Consider the following 25,000-nt stretch of genomic DNA (forward strand, 5'->3'; position numbering starts at 1 on the left):
CCGCGGCGCAGTGGTTGAAAAACTCTGGCATAGATGATGTTTTACAGACCATCTTCAAGTCGCTTTCTGACAGTCGCTTCCGGATGCGCCGTTTTGTGGGCGCTCTTATTTACTTCTCCCCGTCATCTTTGTTGTAGCGGTGTAGTGTGCAAGGACGGGAGTGGAAGAAGTGTCAAAAGATGGAGCTAACTGTTTTAATGACATTCAGACTTTACTTCAATCAATAACGGAGCAGCATCTCCTCACCCGGAAACGACAACAAGGTCCTGTGAAAAAACGTCCGACCGGAACTCTCTAATAACTAAAGTTACTTGGGTGAATTATGTCAACTCACTACACCGGTATGTTTTAGCACTTGAAATGGCATGGTTAGAGTGTCCGCCCTGTGATCGGTAGGTCGTGAGTTCAAACCCCGGCCGAGTCATTCCAAAGACTATAAAAATGGGACCTATTATTAGAGATGTTCGCCGAGAAATGCTTTAAAATGTAATATCGGAAATTATCGGTATCTGTTTCAACCTCCCGATTTTCCCGGGAGACTCCCGAATTTCAGTGCCCCTCCCGAAAATCTCCCGGGGCAACCATTCTCCTGATTTCCACCCGGACAACAATATTGGGGGTGTGCCTTAAAGGCACTGCCTTTAGCGTCCTCTTCAACCTGTCGTCACGCCCGCTTTTCCTCCATACAAACAGCGTGCCGGCCCACTCACACAATATATGCGGATTTTACACACACATAAGTGAATGCAAGCATACTTGGTCAACAGCCATACAGGTCACACTGAGGGTGGCCGTATAAACAACTTTAACACTGTTACAAATATGCGCCACACTATGAACCCACACCAAACAAGAATGACAAACACATTTCGGGAGAACATCCGTACCGTAACACAACATAAACACAACAGAACAAATACCCAGAACCCCTTGCAGCACTAACTCCTCCGGGGCGCTACAATATACACGCCCCGCTACCACCAATTAATTCCACGACTGTATATATCGGTATCGGTTGATATCGGAATCAGTAATTAAGAGTTGGACAATATCCGGATATCGGCAAAAAAGCCATTATCGGACATCTCTACCGATTACCTCCCTGCTTGACACTCAGCATCAAGGGTTGAAATTGGGGGTTAAATCACCAAAAATTATTCCCGGGCGCGGCCACCGCTGCTGCTCACTGCTCTCCTCACCTCCCAGGGGCTGATCAAGGGTGATGGGTCAAATGCAGAGAATAATTTTGCCACACCTGGTGTGTGTGTGTGACAATAATGGGTACTTTAACTTAACTTTAACTGAACTTTAACAGCGGAGGATGAATGTCCCATAACAAGAAGATAGAGAAAAAGAAGCTTATCGACTACAGCGGACTCGTGCAATTTTTCAGTACTTATGCCGATACCAAATACAGATCAGCAGGTACCAGAAGGTAAGGAAAGTTACTTTTGCGTATTATTGTGAAACGAAACGCCAGATATGTCTTACCTTATACACACACCGTAATAATACTCGTATGCTTAATGCGAGGGGGGGTGTATATTGTAGTGTCCCGGAAGAGTTAGTGCTGCAGGGTTCTGGGTATTTGTTCTGTTGTGTTACAATGCGGATGTTCTCCCGAAATGTGTTTGTCATTCTTGTTTGGCGTGGGTTCACAGTGTGGCGCATATTTGTAACAGTGTTAAAGTTGTTTATACGGCCACCCTCAGTGTGACCTGTATGGCTGTTGACCAAGTATGCGTTTGCATTCACTTATGTGTGTGTAAAAGCCGCATATATTATGTGAGTGGGCCGGCACGCAAAGGCAGCGCCTTTAAGATTTATTGCCGCTCTGTACTTCTTTCTACGTCCGTGTACACAGCGGCGTTTTAAAAAGTCATACATTTTACTTTTTGAAACATATACCAATAATTTCCGATATTACATTTTAAAGCATTTATCGGCCGATAATATCGGGAGCCCGATATTAGCGGACATCTCTCGTCATATTGCATTCTACACGTATCTCTTATGTGTGACTGCCATCTACTGGTCACATCATTACACCATGTACCACATAAAATTGCATTGAGGTCGGTAAGCAAAACCAGAATTATTTCGTACATTAGGCGCAGTGTCAGGTTTTGAGAAAAAAAACAGGATTTTAAGTGCGCCTTATAGTCGGTAAAATACGGTAAGTGTTGACAGCCTTCGCTCAATACTTTGTTGATGCACTTTTGACAACAGTCGAGTCTTTCTGAACAGGCAGCCACGACCTTAGCACACCTATCTTTGGGCAGATGCATGCATGGCAGGTGGATTCATACGCAGCACATACACACCAAGCTCATAATCCATCTGGCATACAGGCAGACACAGCAATGTTCCTGGTTTCGCCCGCTTGCCTTTATCATTTGTGAGATATGAATTTGATCATCCTTCATATTGCCACCGCGAGGACTGTAAGCAGTGGCAGTTTGTTTTTTTTACATCAAAACAAAAGAGGGAATATAATTTTTCACATTTTTCCCACCGTTGCTTGCAGTTCTAATGTGAAGAAGAGAGAAAGAGTGGAGTGTGTTTCTGACAAGCGCCACTAGATGGCGATGAAGTAGTGCTGTTGTGGATGAGGATTTGGGCTTCATCAATTATGAGCAACTAAAAAGAGACTTGCTTGCAAGGTCACTCGGTATAGACTTTATTCGTTGTGTGAAGTCTTTTGGTTAACCGTACTGTAAACATTGAGTAAATTGCCTGCTTTGTTATATTTATACATACTTTTACTTTCTATCTGTCTAGTATTAAATGGCACAGATTCTCAAGTTCAGTCATGATTCTCTGTATGGATTTCTCAGAATAGATTCCATAGATTTTTTTCTTTTTTTTTTTTTTCTTCTTGACCTTCTGCCCTTATGTTCTCACCAGACACGGTACTAAAATATTTCTAAACTGGAGCCTTTATAAATATAAAGCTAGTCCCTAAACGGCTTGTTGACGAGTGTACATTGCAAAGAAAAATTAAGTATTCATCCTTTACTTTTCTTCTTTTTACATTGATACATTATTAACGAACAATAATGAACCACAAACCAAGTTTTCTTAAATCACTCATGTAGGGATGTCCCGATCCGATATTTGGATCGGATCGGCCGCAGATATTTGCCAAAAAATGTGTATCGGCAAGGCATGGGAAAATGCCGATCCAGATCCAGTTAAAAAAAAACAACTCCGCTCCGTGTTTTCCAACGCACCTATTTAAATAGTACATTCCACTTTTCTGCTGCTCCCTATAATTTCCGTTCCGCATTTTCCAGCACACCTTCAACACATCCACAGGTCTGTGGATTCTCACGCAGTTGCTTTTAGCTGCTGGCATTACACGACAGGCTCTTCTCACTCTTTTCTGTGTCTCCCTCTCACAGACAGCAAGCGCACCTTCTTACACACGTCACATACTGTCACGTCATACGTCACATACTGTCACGTCATGCGTCACATACGTATAAGCCCTCCCCGAGCAGAGAGGTAGCAGCATGGCTAACGTTAGCAGAGATGCTAGCGCAGCCGTGTGACCAACGTTCTCTCTAAGGTGCGCGCTTGTGCAATTGCGCACTGTCTAAGCGTCCTCTGCGCATAGCAAATCTATGCTACGCACAAAATCTAATAAAAAAAGAAGCGCATAACAATTTTCGACACACGGACACGACAGAGAAAACAGTTTTCGTCATCATTGTTCAAATATTATAACGTCTGTCGAGACGCTTATCTCCATTCGGTGCCACACATCCACACCATCAAAATGCCGAGGCAAAAATTTCCACAACACCGTATGAAAAAATTAGTGATTTTTTTAGTTGTGATTTCCTTCTCTGCATGAAAGTTTAAAAGTAGCATATATTAATGCAGTATGAAGAAGAATGTTTTAATGTAGACATGCAAGCCTTAAAAGAAAATGTTGAAAATCAAGACTACATTTCCTGCAAATGGGTGCATTTCTACCCTATACAGGTAAAAGCCAGTAAATTAGAATATTTTGAAAAACTTGATTTATTTCAGTAATTGCATTCAAAAGGTGTAACTTGTACATTATATTTATTCATTGCACACAGACTGATGCATTCAAATGTTTATTTCATTTAATTTTGATGATTTGAAGTGGCAACAAATGAAAATCCAAAATTCCGTGTGTCACAAAATTAGAATATTACTTAAGGCTAATACAAAAAAGGGATTTTTAGAAATGTTGGCCAACTGAAAAGTATGAAAATGAAAAATATGAGCATGTACAATACTCAATACTTGGTTGGAGCTCCTTTTTGCCTCAATTACTGCATTAATGCGGCGTGGCATGGAGTCGATGAGTTTCTGGCACTGCTCAGGTGTTATGAGAGCCCAGGTTGCTCTGATAGTGGCCTTCAACTCTTCTGCGTTTTTGGGTCTGGCATTCTGCATCTTCCTTTTCACAATACCCCACAGATTTTCTATGGGGCTAAGGTCAGGGGAGTTGGCGGGCCAATTTAGAACAGAAATGCCATGGTCCGTAAACCAGGCACGGGTAGATTTTGCGCTGTGTGCAGGCGCCAAGTCCTGTTGGAACTTGAAATCTCCATCTCCATAGAGCAGGTCAGCAGCAGGAAGCATGAAGTGCTCTAAAACTTGCTGGTAGACGGCTGCGTTGACCCTGGATCTCAGGAAACAGAGTGGACCGACACCAGCAGATGACATGGCACCCCAAACCATCACTGATGGTGGAAACTTTACACTAGACTTCAGGCAACGTGGATCCTGTGCCTCTCCTGTCTTCCTCCAGACTCTGGGACCTCGATTTCCAAAGGAAATGCAAAATTTGCATGGTTGGGTGATGGTTTGGGGTGCCATGTCATCTGCTGGTGTCGGTCCACTCTGTTTCCTGAGATCCAGGGTCAACGCAGCCGTCTCCCAGCAAGTTTTAGAGCACTTCATGCTTCCTGCTGCTGACCTGCTCTATGGAGATGGAGATTTCAAGTTCCAACAGGACTTGGCGCCTGCACACAGCGCAAAATCTACCCGTGCCTGGTTTACGGACCATGGTATTTCTGTTCTAAATTGGCCCGCCAACTCCCCTGACCTTAGCCCCATAGAAAATCTGTGGGGTATTGTGAAAAGGAAGATGCAGAATGCCAGACCCAAAAACGCAGAAGAGTTGAAGGCCACTATCAGAGCAACCTGGGCTCTCATAACACCTGAGCAGTGCCAGAAACTCATCGACTCCATGCCACGCCGCATTAACGCAGTAATTGAGGCAAAAGGAGCTCCAACCAAGTATTGAGTATTGTACATGCTCATATTTTTCATTTTCATACTTTTCAGTTGGCCAACATTTCTAAAAATCCCTTTTTTGTATTAGCCTTAAGTAATATTCTAATTTTGTGACACACGGAATTTTGGATTTTCATTTGTTGCCACTTCAAATCATCAAAATTAAATGAAATAAACATTTGAATGCATCAGTCTGTGTGCAATGAATAAATATAATGTACAAGTTACACCTTTTGAATGCAATTACTGAAATAAATCAAGTTTTTCAAAATATTCTCATTTACTGGCTTTTACCTGTATTTTAACTTTAGATTTATTCTCATATCAAACTCTTTTGGCTGTCTTTTTGACACTTACATCCGGCGCCCCCCTCCACACCCTGGATGATAAATAATGAAAATAATTCAATGTGATTATCTTGTGTGATGACTGTATTATGATGATAGTATATATCTGATAGTATATATCTGTATCATGAATCAATTTAAGTGGACCCCGACTTAAACAAGTTGAAAAACTTATTGGGGTGTTACCATTTAGTGGTCAATTGTACGGAATATGTACTTCACTGTGCAACCTACTAATAAAAGTCTCAATCAATCAATCAAAACACATAGAATCATCATACTGCTGTGATTATATGCATCAAGTGTTCATTCAAGGCTAAGCCAAAATATCGAGATATATATTGTGTATCGCAATATGGCCTTAAAATATCGCAATATTAAAAAGAGGCCATATCGCCCAGCCCTAGTTCAATGATGCCATTTCTGTTTGTCATGTATAATTTTGTCTATTTTGTGTTTATCCTTGAATAAACAGGTCAGTTTCTTGTTACCAACCATTGTGTATTATTCAAACTCCCCTAATTCAGCTGGCTAGTTGTTATCAAGAGTACTAAAACCCTTTTCAACATGATTCTGACAACTAAGTAGGCTAAATAACTTTAAACTTTAATACATGCTCGGATAGGCCAGTATCGGTATCGGTCAGTATCGGTATCGGATCGGAAGTGCAAAAACAATATCGGTATCGGATCGGAAGTGCAAAAACCTGGATCGGGACATCCCTACACTCATGTAATGAAGAACTAAAAATATATGCTTTAAATAATGGAAGATTGTGGCATAGGTTGTGCAAACAATTCCTCTTTTATTTCTTTAAAGGGGAACTACACTGTTTTTTTAATTATCATTCACAATCCTTATGTAAGACAAGAACACATGTTTTTCTTCTTTTTTATGCATTCTAAATCGTAAATAAACGCTAGCAAGAGTCAACTAACAACAAGAGTTGCTCTATTCCGCATATATAGCTCTGTAAAAAAACCTCCAAGGCTTTATATACACACTAAGTATATATGTAGTATCTAGTAACATTCATGATAACATGTAATATTTACATATTTTGATCATTTTAAGCATACGGCGGCGTATTAATTTGACAAAGTTCACTTTCCCTTCAACAACAACAAGACTACTAATCATGGCAGACTTGATGACAGACATCAAAGACTACTTTGTGACAAATGATAATCCAGAAACTTCTATTTTTGAGCCTGAATATAAGGAGGATCTACAAGTTTTAGAAGCTGTGTGCTAAACAAATGCAGCTTTAGTCAAACACTAAGCATCATGTAGCAGTATCACTAAGTGCTAAACAAGATATACAAACTTAAAACAATCACTTACTGTACAATGTCTGCTCTCACGGGGATAACGACTGATGGGATGTTTATATCTTCCCCTTTACATGAATAATTTGTCATAATCTTCACAAAGGGTTAAAAAAAAGTGTTTTTTGTGTGTCTCCGGGTTTAAGTTGGAAGTCAAAGTTGACCAACTTGTGGGTTTATGTCCACAACCTTCTACTATCCAGGTGAGAGGCATGATTTATAATCTAGAATTAACTTTCGCCACCTCCGAGGCGATGCAGCAGCTCAATATGTCAAGCTGTCTGTGATCAATATTCAGGTCACGACATGTAAATGGAGTATTGTTGGTGGTTTTTAGATAGTTTTTATAGTGTACTCCCATTAGCTGCATTGTTAGGCACCTCCTACTTGCCACATTTTATGATTTATAATGCATAATAAAACAAACACGTGGTCTTGTCTTACATAAGGGTTGTGAATGATAGGCAAAATGAATAAAAAAAAGTGCAGTTCTCCTTTAAATGTACGGTACATCATCCATTCCAGAGTTGTAATGAAAAGAACATTGTAATAGATAAACTAATATTTGTTTAACCTAAACCAGGGGTCGGCAACCCGCAGCTCTAGAGCCGCATGCGGCTCTTTAGCGCCGCCCTAGTGGCTCTCTGGAGCTTTTTAAAAAATGTATGAAAAATGGAAAAAGATGAGGGCAAAAAAATCAATTTTTTTGTTTTAATATGCTGTCTGTCGGAGGACAAACATGACACAAGCCTCCCTAATTGTTACAAAGCACACTGTTTATATTAAACATGCTTCACTGATTCGAGTATTTGGCGAGCGCCGTTTTGCCCTACTAATTTTGGCGGTCCTTGAACTCACCATAGTTTGTTTACATGTATAACTTTCTCCGACTTTCTAGGACGTGTTTTATGCCACTTCTTTTTCTGTCTCATTTTGTCCACCAAACTTTTAACGTTGTGCATGAAAGGTGAGTTTTGTTGATGTTATTGACTTGTCCGGAGTGCTAATCCGACATATTTGGTCACTGCATGACTGCAAGCTAATCGATGCTAACATGCTATTTAGGCTAGCTATATGTACATATTGCATCATTATGCCTCATTTGTAGCTATTTTTGAGGTCATTTAGTTTCCTTTAAGTCCTCTTAATTCAATTTATATCTCATGACACACTATCTGTATGTAATATGGCTTTTAATTTTTTTGCGGCTCCAGACAGATGTGTTTTTGTATTTTTGGTCCAATATGGCTCTTTCAACATTTTGGGTTGCCGACCTCTGACCTAAACTATTATCACAAAACATTTTCCACAGCAGTTTTTTTTTTAATGTAATATTTCATCGGAAATATTTTTTTTTGCTTGAATTGTACAAAATATTCTTTTTTTTTTTGTCTTTTTTGTCAGGAAGATGCCTTCGTCTTTGCTAACAAGGTGGGCTACCCCTGTCTACTCCGCCCATCCTATGTTCTCAGGTAAAGTGGAGCACTCATCATTGCCGAGTGTAATGTTCTCTGTCACTCAATGACCTCTTACCGAAGCTTCAACTTACTCCCTAACCTCATTTCAATGTCGTTTTATTGGCTAACTTCATGCCCGGTGGTCTGCTTTGGAAGGACGGTTAAAGCAGACCATTAACAACTTCACTTTTCATTTAAAACACGTCCTTGTGGTCTCTTATCAGCGATTCTCAAACTATGGTAGCTGGTATGCGGGGCTCCAACTAGTGGCTCGCCAAATAATCCCTCAGTTAAATATTCAAACACAGTGTTACTGTTCAAAATGTGTGTAATGTTACAGTGGCCAACAGTATTAAATATACCTGTTAAATATCAATACTTTTGATACGTTGGTTATTTGAGATCATTCATATTCAGTGTAACGTAACTAATTTCATCTTGTTTTATTCCCATGAATTGATTACGTGGAACCCGACTTAAACAAGTTGAAAAGCTTATTCGGGTGTTACCATTTAGTAGTCAGTTGTACGGAATATGTACTGTACTGTGCAATCTACTACAAACTCCGTTTCCATATGAGTTGGGAAATTGTTAGATGTAAATATAAACGGAATACAATGATTTGCAAATCATTTTCAACCCATATTCAGTTGAATATGCTACAAAGACAACATATTTGATGTTCAAACTGATAAACATTTTTTTTTTTTTGCAAATAATCATTAACTTTAGAATTTGATGCCAGCAACACGTGACGAAGAAGTTGGCAAAGGTGGCAATAAATACTGATAAAGTTGAGGAATGCTCATCAAACTTATTTGGAACATCCCACAGGTGTGCAGGCTAATTGGGAACAGGTGGGTGCCATGATTGGGTATAAAAAACAGCTTCCCAAAAAATGCTCAGTCTTTCACAAGAAAGGATGGGGCGAGGTACACCCCTTTGTCCACAACTGCGTGAGCAAATAGTCAAACAGTTTAAGAACGTTTCTCAAATTGCAAGAAATTTAGGGATTTCAACATCTACGGTCCATAATATCATCAAAAGGTTCAGAGAATCTGGAGAAATCACTCCACGTAAGCGGCATTGCCGGAAACCAACATTGAATGACCGTGACCTTCGATCCCTCAGACGGCACTGTATCAAAAAGCGACATCAATCTCTAAAGGATATCACCACATGGGCTCAGGAACACTTCAGAAAACCACTGTCACTAAATACAGTTTGTCGCTACATCTGTAAGTGCAAGTTAAAGCTCTACTATGCAAAGCGAAAGCCATTTATCAACAACACCCAGAAACGCCGCCGGCTTCTCTGGGCCCGAGATCATCTAAGATGGACTCATGCAAAGTGGAAAAGTCTTCTGTGGTCTGGCGAGTCCACATTTCAAATTGTTTTTGGAAATATTCGACATCGTGTCATCCGGACCAAAGGGGAAGCGAACCATCCAGACTGTTATCGACGCAAAGTTGAAAAGCCAGCATCTGTGATGGTATGGGGGTGTATTAGTGCCCAAGGCATGGGTAACTTACACATCTGTGAAGGCACCATTAATGCTGAAAGGTACATACAGGTTTTGGAACAACATATGCTGCCATCTAAGCGTCGTCTTTTTCATGGACGCCCCTGCTTATTTCAGCAAGACAATGCCAAGCCACATTCAGCACGTTTTACAACAGCGAGGCTTCGTACAAAAAGAGTGCGGGTACTTTCCTGTCCAGACCTGTCTCCTATCGAAAATGTGTGGCGCATTATGAAGCGACAGCAGAGACCCCGGACTGTTGAAGGACTGAAGCTCTTCATAAAACAAGAATGGGAAAGAATTCCACTTTCAAAGCTTCAACAATTAGTTTCCTCAGTTCCCAAACGTTTACTGAGTGTTGTTAAAAGGAAAGGCCATGTAACACAGTGGTGAACATGCCCTTTCCCAACTACTTTGGCACGTGTTGCAGCCATGAAATTCTAAGTATTTATTTGCAAAAAAAAAAATAGTTAACGAGTTTGAACATCAAATATCTTGTCTTTGTAGTGCATTCAATTGAATATGGGTTGAAAATGATTTGCAAATCATTGTATTCCGTTTATATTTACATCCAACACAATTTCCCAACTCATATGGAAACGGGGTTTGTAATAAAAGTTTCAATCAAAAAAAAAAGTTTAACCTCTTAAGGTCTAATTTTTTTGTTATGCTTTTTTTTAATTTCTCTTTGCTATTTGGGCTTATTGGACCCCAATTAGAATAAAAACTAAGAATAATCTTTTTATATGATGTACTTAGTCCATAAGTACACAAATGTGTACTTCATGTTTAAGTGACATGCTAATTCTTACTTTTACACTTTTTTTTCCCAAATTCCATTCTGTTATACTCTCATGACACCACCAGATGGCAGTATAAGTGTCCACATAAGGGCCATAAGACCCCAATTCAGTAGTGTAGACAATTTTGGAAATAAGAGCTAAAAGGTGCTGTCCACGCATGTGGCCATCTAAGCCTTTAGAGATTAAATACAATCTTTGAGTGGGAAATTATTTTTCTTCCTCTTATGCTTGTAGCACACTGTGTTATGTGATTACTTTAGAAAATGACTGGCATTACAATGGGTCACTCAGCATTATAAAACTTGCTAACGATTTCAGTGCAGAATGCCTGTGGTTTAATTTAATTGTTCCCAGCAACACTTGAAATACACTATTTTACAGATTTACCTGACACATTTGGCATATTTGCACAAAGTATCTGTTTTATTCTGAATTTGACTTGGTATCGGACAGAAAAGAAAGACAGTGGTATTGCACTATTCGGCATTGTTGAAGACAAATATTGTTTTAGACGTGTTCCTATTCAATAAAGAACTGTCCAGAGAACTTTTTAGAGATGTCAGATAATGTTTTTTTTGCCCATATCCGATATTGTCCAGCTCTTAATTACCGATTCCGATATCAACCGATACCGATATATACAGTCGTGGAATTAACACATTATTATGCCTAATTCTGTTGTGATGCCCCGCTGGATGCATTAAACAATGTAACAAGGTTTTCCAAAATAAATCAACTCAAGTTATGGAAAAAAATGCCAACATGGCACTGCCATGTTTATTATTGAAGTCACAAAGTGCATTATTTTTTTTAACATGCCTCAAAACAGCAGCTTGGAATTTGGGACATGCTCTCCCTGAGAGAGCATGAGGTTGTTGAGCGTCCCGAAAGATTTAGTGCTGCAAGGGGTTCTGGGTATTTGTTCTGTTGTGCTACGGTGCGGATGTTCTCCCGAAATGTGTTTTTCATTCATGTTTGGTGTGGGTTCACAGTGTGGCGCATATTTTTAACAGTGTTAAAGTTGTTTATACGGCCACCCTCAGTGTGACCTGTATGGCTGTTGACCAAGTATGCTTTGCATTCACTTGTGTGTGTGAAAAGCCGTAGATAATATGTGAGTGGGCCGGCACGCAAAGGCAGTGCCTTCAAGGTTTATTGACGCTCTGTACTTCTCCCTACGTCCGTGTACACAGCGGCGTTTTAAAAAGTCATACATTTTACTTTTTGAAATATTACATTTTAAAGCATTTATCGGCTGATAATATCGGCAGTCCGATATCGGACATCTCTAGAAATGTTATGTCTTTTAAATTTGCAAAAGAGAACGTTCACGCTGCTACAGAAAGAAAGAAGGAAGGCGAGTAAGAGAGAGAGAGAGAGAGAGACAAATAACTCTTCCAGAACTTTTTTAGCTTTTGGGAATGTGAAGGATGGACAGGAGGGTTTGGGCCAAATGTCCCATCCAGGGGAGAGGGAGGAGAAATGAACAAAATACACTTTAGCAAAAACAGGAATGTGTTGATTAAACATTGGACAGGGAGCAGAGGTGGGTAGAGTAGCCAGAAATTGTACTCAAGTAAGAGTACTGTTACTTTAGAGATTTATTACTCAAGTAAAAGTAAGGAGTAGTCACCCAAATATTTACTTGAGTAAAAGTAAAAAGTATGTTGTGAAAAAACTACTCAAGTACTGAGTAACTGATGAGTAACACACACACATCATATATATATATTATATATAATACATATATATATATATATATATATATATATATATATATATATATATATATATATATATACACACACACACACACACACACACATATATATATATATATATATATATATATATATATATATATATATATATATATATATATATATATATATATATACAGTATATAATTTATATTTATTTATTTTGCCGTTTTTGTTTACATGTTAAAGGTGTTTTAATGAATATACATGCATGTTTAACACATATAGATTCCTTTCGTTCATGAAGACAAGAATATAAGTTGGTGTATTACCTGATTCTGATGACTCGCATTGATTAGAATCAGACAGTAGTGCTGATAACGGCCACGTTTTCAAATGGAGGAGAAAAAAAGTTACTCCTTTCTGTCTAATACCACATGAAAGTGGTTGTTTTTTGGCATCTAATTTGTCCAGCTTCCATATTCGTTTTTATACACTTTACAAGAAATACATTGGCGGCAAACTCCGTAGCTTGCTAGCTTGTTTGCGCTGGCTTTCGGAGACTCTTATTTTGAAAGCGCATGCGCGAAGGAGCGGCACTTTTATTGTGAAGACAGGAACTGTGCAGTCAGTCTTTAGGCTTTTGACAGGAATAATTGTCTTTTTTCCTTCACAGTTTTGATTGATTGATTGAAACGTTTATTAGTAGATTGCACAGTACAGTACATATTCCGTACAATTGACCACTAAATGGTAACACCCCAATAAGTTTTTCAACTTGTTTAAGTCAGGTCATGTGACCGCCTGGCTCTGTTTGATTGGTCCAACGTCACCAGTGACAGCATCTGATTGGTGGAACGGAGTAAACGTCACCAGTGACTGTATTTGTTGAAACGCAGGCACTCTGAAGGTCTGTCTGACAGACCAAAACAAACAAAGCGTGCATTAACAGATGGATAAAAATTAGTAGCGAGTAGCGAGCTGAATGTAGATAAAAGTAGCGGAGTAAAAGTAGCGTTTCTTCTCTATAAATATACTCAAGTAAAAGTAAAAGTATGTTGCATTAAAACTACTCTTAGAAGTACAATTTATCCCAAAAGTTACTCAAGTAGATGTAACGGAGTAAATGTAGCGCGTTACTACCCACCTCTGACAGGGAGTCACAATCGCAAAAGAAACCGTTTTGAAGAACAACCTTAAGGCCGCTAAGGAGAAGAACCACTACACAAACACAGGGCCTGATTTACTAAGATCCAAATACCACGCGATAGACCGCGTGTGCAAAAAGTCAAACCGTGTGCACTATGATTTGGCCGTGAGATTTACTAAGAATGCGTGTGCAAGTGAAAAGTGGTGCAGACCAGACCGCCTTATTGAAATGAGGATTTTGCGTGCATACAAGTCTTTTAGCACACTTGAACATTTTATTCACGTTCATGTTATCATGCCGTGTGCCAGGTGTTGAAGCAGCAGCACATAATCCGTAACACCTTTTCTCAATCACAATCTAGACAACACAAACACACTTCACACTGACGCTTCATTCCGTGGATCACATCACCAGCGCAGTCGTTCGTCTGGAGTGACTCAAACGCGCAATGAAAGACGTCTTTTCGTGTCGGAGGAGTAAATAAAACGATTTACAGATTAATCGTGATTCTTATTTGCAGTGTTGGGTTAGTTACTAGTTACTTTATTTCAAAAGTAACTTAGTTACTAACTCAGTTACTTACACCAAAAAGTCATGCGTTACTGTGAAAAGTCACTATTTAGATACCTCTGTTTTTGTTCTCTTTTTTTTTTTAAAGCTCCCTTTAATGCCCTTTTAGCCTTCATTTCAGTACTGTTGTTGCACTGGAGAATAATACAACCTGTTGATCAACTTGACATGCATTTGCATCACTGAACTCACAAAGCATTGTGGTCTACATACAACACACAAAGACAAATATGTTTCAAAGGGCCAATTTATTTCAGGCCAGAACAAATTGACAAAACTATTTTAAATAGCTGCAAAATAACATACATAAGTAACAAACAGCATAACAACAAACCTGGCTTCACCCAAGGAAGGCACACATGACATACACAAAGCCCAACCAGGCATTTTTTTCCTCAAGGAATTCAGAAATAAAATCATGTCTTCAGGAGATCAACACTGTACTGAAGCCCAGAACACTCTACGCATTTCCCCAGTTTTAGTTTAGAGATAAGGAAAGATTGGCCTGGCCCACTAGGATCCCTCTTTGTTTGTGAACTTTACAGTCTATACATTTAGAGTGTTGTGATAATCAAACACTCGAGAAGTCTAGAATGAAAGAGTATATACGAGAATTGACAGAGTGTGTGTACCTTCAGTGCTGAATGATGAGCAGAGGCAAAAATTTGAGTCTTTTCTTTAGCTCGCTTTCCATGTTTATGTACTCATTATGTCCAGCTGCCTGAAAGCGGGTGACTCCACTGTAGAAATAGCCTGCATGTCTTCTAGCACATACGCTGCAATGGCTCTATCAATGTTGTCCTGGCCAGCAGTGCCTCCGTTAAAATCCAGCCGCTGTTGGAGGTGAAATGTGTCTCTTTACTAGCTTTGTCGAAGCATGTTGCTTTTGTAGCTGTTTCAGCAGATTTGAATTGCTGTTTTGGGCAGTAGACACAAGACACAGCTTACATTTAACTAAAATGTTCTTTTCTTTGTGCTCGACAAAAGAAAAGTAGTGAGATTATCTCCATGTTAAGAAACACGGCTTCTGGCTCCGCCATGATGTTTTGTTAGTAAACACAGACACGCCTATTTTCCTTGTGACACAGAAGGACGACACCGCAGCGCTCCAATAAAACACACTCAGATCTTCTGTTTCTAGCCGATACTCCATCAAAAAATAACGTAAAATAACGCAGTAACGCATCATGTAGCTGAGTTACTCATCACATTACATTACATTACTCATACATCAGGTAACTGAGTTACTGAATATAAAAAATAACGCGTTAGACTACTAGTTACCACTGAAAATAACGGTGTTACAGTAATGCATTACAAAGTAACGCGTTAGTCCCAATACTGCTTATTTGTAACGATTCTTAGTCGATTCAGGTTTTTAATTTTGTAGTCTTTTTTTTTTTTTTTTTTTTCAAATCTGTCCTGTCCAGCCACTCAGACAAATCATATTGTTGATGTAGATTATTTATATCTGCTGTACAGATTTACTTTAGAAGAGAGAAGTGTTGGATACTTCACTTGTTGCCTTATTTGTATTTGACTTTATTACATTTTTTAGTTGAATTTTATTCAACAAAACCACTTTTCTTTTAAGTAATATAGAAATTTGTCACAGCTGTTTATCTATTTTATGGAGGAATGTAGTTAATCATAGAACTGGCACCTAATGTTATTAAAAAATGTAATTGAGAATCGATTCTGAATTGAATCGTTACTTCAAAGAATCGAATCGTGTGTAGCCTAAACATTCACAGCCCTAATAAATATACCGTATTTTTCGGACTATAAGTCGCAGTTTTTTTTCATAGTTTGGCCGGGGGTGCGACTTATACTCAGGAGCGACTTATGTGTGAAATTATTAACACATTACAGTAAACTATCAAATAATATTTAGCTCATTCACGTAAGAGACTAGACGTATAAGATTTCATGGGATTTAGCGATTAGGAGTGACAGATTGTTTGGTAAACGTATAGCATGTTCTATATGTTGTAGTTATTTGAATGACTCTTACCATAATATGTTACGTTAACATACCAGGCACGTTCTCAGTTGGTTATTTATGCCTCATATAACGTACACTTATTCAGCCTGTTGTTCACTATTCTTTATTTATTTTAAATTGCCTTTAAAATGTCTATTCTTGGTGTTGGCTTTTATCAAATAAATGTCCCCTAAAAATGCGACTTATACTCCAGGGCGACTTATGTTTTTTTTCCTTCTTTATTATGCATTTTCGGCCGGTGCGACTTATACTCCGGAGCGACTTACACTCCGAAAAAAACGGTAGTCGTACGTTTCTTTAATTTAAAAAACGAACGCCATTAAAGAATACTAAAGGTCACCAAAACACATCAATTGAATTCATTTTAATCAGCCCCTTCAGTCATCCAGCAGCTTTAAAATTATAAAATGATGTTGCTGAATAGACGACATGTCTAATAGTAACTTGCACGTCCTTCTCACACGTGCTAAATAAAACACTAAATAGTGCTCACAAAACGCAGGTATTGATAAATCACATTGCGTGTGCTCAATTATATTTGCATCTTCTCCTCCCAGTATTGTGGGTGTTTTTGATGATCAGTATATGTTTTGCATATTAACGAAGACAGCGCAAAATGCTTTGCACGTCTTATTCACGCTCACTTAACAGACGCAACCCTCTGCTCACAAGTTTAGTAGATCAGCTTGGTGTGTTCACTTCACTTCCTTCAGAAATGTTCCTACTTCCCCCTCAGGATTAATAAGGGTCATAAATGTAGTTAATAGGGGTCATAAATGTAGTTAATAGGGGTCATAAATGTAGTTAATAGGGGTCATAAATGTAATTAATAAAGGTCATAATTGTAATAAGGGTCATCAATTAAGTGTCATAAATGTAATTAATAGGGGTCATAAATGTAATAGGGGTCATAAATGTAATAGGGTCACAAATATAATAAAGGTCATAAATGTAATTAATAGCGGTCATCTATGTAATTAAGCGTCATAAATGTAATAAGTGTCATACATGTAATTAATAGGGGTCATAAATGTAATAGGGGTCATAAATGTAATAGGGGTCATTAATGTAATAGGGTCATAAATATAATAAAGGTCATAAATGTAATTAATAGGGGTCATCTATGTAATTAAGCGTCATAAATGTAATAAGCGTCATACATGTAATTAATAGGGTCATACATGTAATAGGGGTCATAAATGTAATTAATATGGGTCATCAATGTAATTAATAGGGGTCATCAATGTAATTAATAGGGGTCATCAATGTAATAAAGGCCATAAATGTAATTAATAAGGATCATAAATGTAATTAATAGGGGTCATAAATGTAATAAGGGTCATAAATATAATTAATAGGGGTCATAAATGTAATAAGGGTCATAAATATAATTAATAGGGGTCATAAATGTAATAAGGGTCATAAATGTAATTAATAGGGGTCATAAATATAATAGGGTCATAAATTTAATTAATAAGGGTCATAAATGGTTTTAATACACACAAACCTTTAATAAATCAATTTTTAATTAATAGGGGTCATACATGCAATAGGGGTCATAAATGTAATAGGGGTTGTAAATGTAATAGGGGTCATAAATGTAATTAATAGGGGTCATTAATGTAATAGGGTCATAAATATAATAAAGGTCATAAATGTAATTAATAGGGGTCATTTATGTAATTAAGCGTCATAAATGTAATTAATAGGGGTCATAAATATAATTAATAGGGTCATAAATTTAATTACTAAGGGTCATAAATGTTTTTAATACACACAAACCTTTAATAAATCAGTTTGTAATTAATAGGGGTCATACATGTAATAGGGGTCATAAATGTAATAGGGGTCGTAAATGTAATTAATAGGGATCATTAATGTAATAGGGTCATAAATATAATAAAGGTCATAAATGTAATTAATAGGGGTCATCTATGTAATTAAGCGTCATAAATGTAATAAGCGTCATACATGTAATTAATAGGGTCATACATGTAATGGGGGTCATAAATGTAATAGGAGTCATCAATGTAATTAATAGGGGTCATCAATGTAATACAGGTCGTAAATGTAATAAGTGTCATCAATGTAATTAATATGGGTCATCTATGTAATTAATAGGGGTCATCGATGTAATTAATAGAGTTCATCAATGTAATAAAGGTCATAAATGTAATTAATAGGGGTCATAAATGTAATAAGGGTCACAAATATAATTAATAGGGGTCATAAATGTAATAAGGGTCATAAATGTAATTAATAGGGGTCATAAATGTAATAAGCATCATAAATATAATTAATAGGGGTCATAAATGTAATAAGGGTCATAAATGTAGTTAATAGGGGTCATAAATATAATTAATAGGGTCATAAATGTAATTAATAAGGGTCATAAATGGTTTTAATACACACAAACCTTTAATAAATCAGTTTTCTGAGTCCAAAATGACAAATATCACAATCCGTTAGTATTTTCGAATACTTATTTGATATCAATTGGTTGATGTACTCTTGTAGAACCTCGTTGTGTCCCAAGGACGCAGCCTTCAGTCCAAGGAGCGTTGGAACTTCACAAACAAAATGGTTTTGAAGAGCCTGGAGTGCTTTCCATCTAAATTGCTCCTTTTCTTGTTGGCCTTTTTTTTCTTCTGTTTTGCAGACCTTCCTCCCAATGACGCTGCAGCAGGAGGCTTCTATGCTCCTGGTCCTCTTCTGCCTCACTCCTCTGCTTTCTTTCTTTGTCTCACTAGTGGCTCGGCCATGAATGTTGCACACGGAGAGGGAGACATGAAGCGCTTTTTGAAGGAGGCCAGCCAGGTGTCCCAGGTGAGCGTGTGTGTGTGTGCGTGTGTGCGTGTGCGTGTGTGTGTGTGTGTGTGTGTGTGTGTGGTCTAATGGTCGGCACTGCATGAAACACACACACACACACTTCATGCCGAGTTCTCCCTCTGCTTTCAATTATCTGCAGCTAGCAGCTGATGCAGCTTTTGGCTAGTTGTGTTTTTTTTGGTCATTGCACCCCCAAGTGGTTCGGGGGCAGCTGTCCCTCCCAAATAAACAATTCCATTAGAAGAATACACAAATACTGTGTATGCACTGGTTAAGGGTGTAAGGGTACACAAACATTTTGGTTTAGAGGTCACTGTTTGGTAAATTTTCGGTACAGTAAGAAAACAACAAAATGTACATTTTCTGGTTATTTATTTACCTAAATGTGTAAACAATGGCTTTATCCTTTTAATATTGCTTTCAAATAGCTGTGTGTGATGTAAGGCTGCAGCTAACGATTATTTTTCTATCGATTAATCTATTGATTATTTTTTTCGATTAATCGGTTAATCTATAGATTATTTTTCCTTTTACCGATTCTTTTTTTTATTTAAAATGAAGATGAAAAAATAAATGTAGGCCAGTTTTTTCAAAAGGCATGGCTTTTATTTACAAAAAAAAAGTATGGCCGCTCAGTCAACATTGACAACAACATGACAAAGTATTCTGTAACAATGTAAACATTTAAAACTTTTAACATTTAACAAAATTAAAAGTATCTTATTTGCTTTTTAATGTGCAAATATAAAATAAACATACAGTGTAGGGATGTCCCGATCCAGGTTTTTGCACTTCCGATCCAATACCGATATTGTTTTTGCACTTCCGATCCAATACTGACCGATACCGATACTGGCCTATCCGAGCATGTATTAAAGTTTAAAGTTATTTAGCCTACTTAGTTGTCAGAATCATGTTGAAAAGGGTTTTTAGTACTCTTGATAACAACTAGCCAGCTGAATTAGGGGAGTTTGAATAATACACAATGGTTGGTAACAAGAAACTGACCTGTTTATTCAAGGATAAACACAAAATAGACAAAATTATACATGACGAACAGAAATGGCATCATTGAACTAGGGCTGGGCGATATGGCCTTTTTTTAATATTGCGATACACGATATATATCTCGATATTTTGCCTCAGCCTTGAATGAACTTGATGCATATAATCACAGCAGTATGATGATTCTATGTGTTTTGATTGATTGATTGAGACTTTTATTAGTAGGTTGCACAGTGAAGTACATATTCCGTACAATTGACCACTAAATAGTAACACCCGAATAAGTTTTTCAACTTGTTTAATCGGGGTCCACTTAAATTGATTCATGATACAGATATATACTATCATCATAATACAGTCATCACACGAGATAATCACAGTGAATTATTTACATTATTTATAATCCAGGGTGTGGAGGGGGGCGCCGGATGTAAGTGTCAAAAAGACAGCCAAAAGAGTTTGATATGAGAATAAATATAAAGTTAAAATATAGGGTAGAAATGCACCCATTTGCAGGAAATGTAGTCTTGATTTTCAAAATGTTCTTTCAAGGCTTGCATGTCTACATTTAAACATTCTTCTTCATACTGCATTAATATATGCTACTTTTAAACTTTCATGCAGAGAAGGAAATCACAACTAAAAAAATCACTAATTTTTTCATACGGTGTTGATCTGGAAATGTTTGCCTCGGCATTTTGATGGTGTGGACGTGTGGCACCGAATGGAGATAAGCGTCTCGACAGACATTACAATATTTGAACAATGATGACGAAAACTGTTTTCTCTGTCGTGTTCGTGTGTCGAAAATTGTTATGCGCTTATTTTTTTTATTTGATTTAGTACGTGGCATATAATTGCTATGCGCAGAGGACGCTTGAGCAGTGAGCAATTGCACAGGCGCGCACCTTAGAGAGAACGTTGGTCACACGGCTGCGCTAGCATCACAGCTAACGTTAGCCATGCTGCTACCTCTCTGCTGGGAGAGGACGTATACGTATGTGACGTATGACGTGACAGTATGTGACATGTGTAAGAAGGTGCACTTGCTGTCTGTGAGAGGGAGACACAGAAAAGAGTGAGAAGAGCCTGTCGTGTAATGCCAGCAGCTAAAAGCAACTGCGTGAGAATCCACAGACCTGTGGATGTGTTGAAGGTGTGCTGGAAAATGCGTAACGGAAATTAGGGAGCAGCAGAAAAGTGGAATATATTATTTAAATCGGTGCGTTGGAAAACACGGAGCGGAGTTGTTGTTTTTTTAACTGGATCTGGATCGGCATTTTCCCATGCCTTGCCGATACGCATTTTTTGGCAAATATCGGCGGCCGATCCGATCCAAATATCGGATCGGGACATCCCTAGTCTCCAGCTGTGGAAAATACCCTTTCACTGGGCACGGAGGTAGCAGGTAGGGCGAGGTAGTGCCTGACTAACTTGGCAGTAAGAATATATGGACTCATTGTTCTTCCACCATAGAAGTGGCTCAAAATCTAGTCTTTAATGCAATATTGTCTTAAATCTGCTGCTATAAAAACATTTGTTATTGCTTTAGCCCTGCCTGACTCGCCGAGGAGAAGCTGCTTGAATGCGGTGGGAGCTGTTTGTTCGTCTTTCTCTTCGTTGAAGCGATGTTATCCATTGTTGTATCGCACCTCGAAGCCCAAATGTTCCCAAACGGGAGATCTTAACGAGGCAGGAGGGTCTTCCAGCTCTGGCTTTTACATGTTGTAGTAGCCCGGTCGCTGCTAGCATGCCGTGTGTTGTGCCTCGGTGTGCATTGTTTACACAACCTGCGGTACGCTACTTAATATGTCCGTGTGGAAACTCGTTCGGTGCACCTCCGAACCGAACCCCCCGTACCGGAACGGTTCAATACAAATACACGTACCGTGGTGTCCCTATACTAATATTTTGGTGCCGATAAAAAAAAATTTGGGGGCGCTTTTCAAAATCAAAGGGACCACGAAAATGTAATTATTGGCTTTATATTTATATATTAAATATGTTTCTTATTGCAATCAAAGAAGAATGTATTGAGTAAATAAGATACAAGACAACTTGTCTTTTAGTACCGTATCTTTCGGACTATAAGTCAATTTTTTTCATAGTTTGGCCGGGGGTGCGACTTATACTCAGGAGCGACTTATGTGTGAAATTATTAACACATTAGCGTAAAATTTCAAATAATATTATTTATCTAATTCACGTAAGAGACTAGACCAGGGGTCGGCAACCCGCGGCTCCGGAACCGCATGCGGCTCTTTGATCACTCTGATACGGCTCAGCAGCTTACTTGCTGAACCCCCCAATTTTCCCGTGAGACTTCCGGATTTCAGTGCCTCTCGCAGAAAACTCTCGGGAATAATATTCACCGATTTTCACCCTTAAAGCTATAATAAGGGCATGCCATGATGGTACAACATTTGGCGCCCTCTACAATCTGTATTAACAGCGTGCCAGCCCAACACTTGTTATACAATATACATCTTCTGCTTGCACACATACGTGACAGCAAGGCATACTTGGTCAACAGCCACACAGGTTACACTGACGGTGGTCATATAAAACAACTTTAACACTCTTACTAATAATGCGCCACACTTTGAACCAAAACCAAACAAGAATGACGAACACATTTCGGGAGAACATCTGCAACTTAACACAACTAAACACAACAGAACAAACACCCAGAATCCCATGCCCCCCTTACTCTTCCGGGCTACATTATACACCCCTGCTACCACCAAACCCCGCCCCCACCCCGGTTGCGGGGGTGTATAATGTATCCCGGAAGAGTTAGGGCTGCATGGGATTCTGGGTATTTGTCCTGTTGTGTTTATGTTGTGTTACGGTGCAGATGTTCTCCCGAAATGTGTTTGTCATTCTTGTTTGGTGTGGGTTCACAGTGTGGCGCATTATTAGTAAGAGTGTTAAACTTTTTTTTTATACCGCCACCGTCAGTGTAACCTGTGTGGTTGTTGACCAAGTATGCCTTGCTGTCACCTACGTGAGCAAGCGGAAGCCCCATACAACGTGTGGCTGATCAGGCACGCTGGTTGTGGTGGGTGCTAAATGCTGTACCATCACGGTACGCATGACGCTGACAAGCGCCATCCATTTAAAGCCGCGTGCCGCACCAGCTGTCAAATTCCATATAAAGGTGTGGGCAGCGTATCTGAGACCCCTGGTTTATACATACCACAATGCAAAGAAAAAACTTTGTATGTAATGTTAATTCATTTAAAATTTAAAAAAAAATTTGCGGCTCCCATTCATTGTTTTCTATAATTTGTGAAACTGGTCAAAATGGCTCTTTGACTGATAAAGGTTGCCGGCCCCTGGACTAGACGTATAAGATTTCATGGGATTTAGCCATTAGGAGTGACAGATTGTTTGGTAAACGTATAGCATGTTCTATATGTTAGTTATTTGAATGACTCTTACCATAATATGTTATGTTAACATACCAGTTGGTTATTTATGCCTCATATAACGTACACTTATTCAGCCTGTTGTTCACTATTCTTTATTTATTTTAAATTGCCTTTCAAATGTCTATTCTTGGTGTTGGCTTTATCATACATTCCCCCCAAAAATGCAACTTGTACTCCAGTGCGACTTATATATGTTTTTTTCCTTCTTTATTATGCATTTTCGGCCGGTGCGACTTATACTCCGAAAAATACAGTAGTAAATAGGGTTGTCCCGATACCAATGTTTTGGTACCGGTACCAAAATGTATTTCGATACTTTTCTAAATAAAGGGGACCACAAAAAATTGCTTTATTGGCTTTATTTTAAGAAAAAATCTTAGGTTACAATAAACATATGTTTATTATTGCAATTTAATCCTTAAATAAAATAGTGAACATACTAGACAACTTGTCTTTTAGTAGTAAGTAAACCAACAAAGACTCCTAATTAGTCTGCTGACGTATGCAGTAACATATTGTGTCATTTATACACCTATTATTTTGTCTACATTATGAGGGACAAACTGTAAACATTTATTATTAATCCACTTGTTCATTTACTGTTAATATCTGCTTACTTTCTGTTTTAACATCTACACTTCTGTTAAAATGTAATAGTCACTTATACTTCTCTTCTTTGATACTTTACATTAGTTTTTTATGATACCACACATGTAGGTATCGATGCGATACCAAGTAGTTCATACATTAGTCATATTCAAAGTCCTCAGGGACGTGTTTCATGACTTTATAAACATATGACTTTAAAAAAAAAAAGGAAAAAAGGTTTTGCGATGATAAAAAAATATAATAATCATAGTATCGACTAGATACGCTCTTGGACTTGGTATCATTACAGTGGATGTCAGGTGTAGATCCATCCATGGCATTTGTTTACATTCAGGAGCACTAGCTGGCTGTTAGCGGTGAGCTATTGTATCCTCCTACGGTGTGTAGTGAAGCATGTTGAGCTATTCCTCGTCCTCCAGTGATAATGCTACTTGTAAGAAACTTACTTTGTCGCCATGGAGGCCAGGATTAGTCATTTAGAAGTAGCTAAAACACTGCTAGATAGCCATGTCTTAAAGCATCTTTTCCTGAGGGTGTTTCAGTGTTATAACTTCACCTTTATCTTTACTTTTTAGGCCAAAATTCGTCCGTTCTCCCTTTTCTGTCCACACACTGTCTGCTTGCTGCGAACATGCTCCTCTGCTCGTAATACCAGCGTGACGACGCGTCATTATCCCCGCTAAAACAAATGGGGAACCGCTACTTTTCAAACAGAGTATAGTAGCGTTTTTGACTACCGTATTATTCGGAATATAAGTCGCACCGGAGTATAAGTCGCACCTGCCGAAAATGCATAATAAAAAAGGGAAAAAACATAAGTCGCACTGGAGCCCGGCCAAACTATGAAAAAAACTGCGACTTATAGTCCGAAAAATACGGTAATTAGTACCGCGATACTATACTAGTACCGGAATACCGTACAAGTCTAGTAGTAAGTAAACAAACAAAGGCTCCTAATTAG

General features: G+C 38.4%; 1 protein-coding gene across 1 annotated transcript in view; it reads left to right on the forward strand.

Annotated features, from left to right (window-relative positions):
* The window catches only part of cps1 (carbamoyl-phosphate synthase 1, mitochondrial), a 177,174-nt gene that overhangs the window by 96,937 nt on the left and 55,237 nt on the right, over positions 1-25,000 (forward strand). The window contains exons 27-28 of the mRNA XM_061971724.2: positions 8,360-8,427; positions 18,913-18,988. Of these exons, the coding sequence (XP_061827708.1) occupies positions 8,360-8,427; positions 18,913-18,988 (144 nt within the window). The remainder of the gene's footprint in view (positions 1-8,359; positions 8,428-18,912; positions 18,989-25,000) is intronic.

The sequence above is a fragment of the Nerophis lumbriciformis genome, linkage group LG13 (genome assembly GCF_033978685.3).
Source record: "Nerophis lumbriciformis linkage group LG13, RoL_Nlum_v2.1, whole genome shotgun sequence".
NCBI lineage: Eukaryota > Metazoa > Chordata > Actinopteri > Syngnathiformes > Syngnathidae > Nerophis > Nerophis lumbriciformis.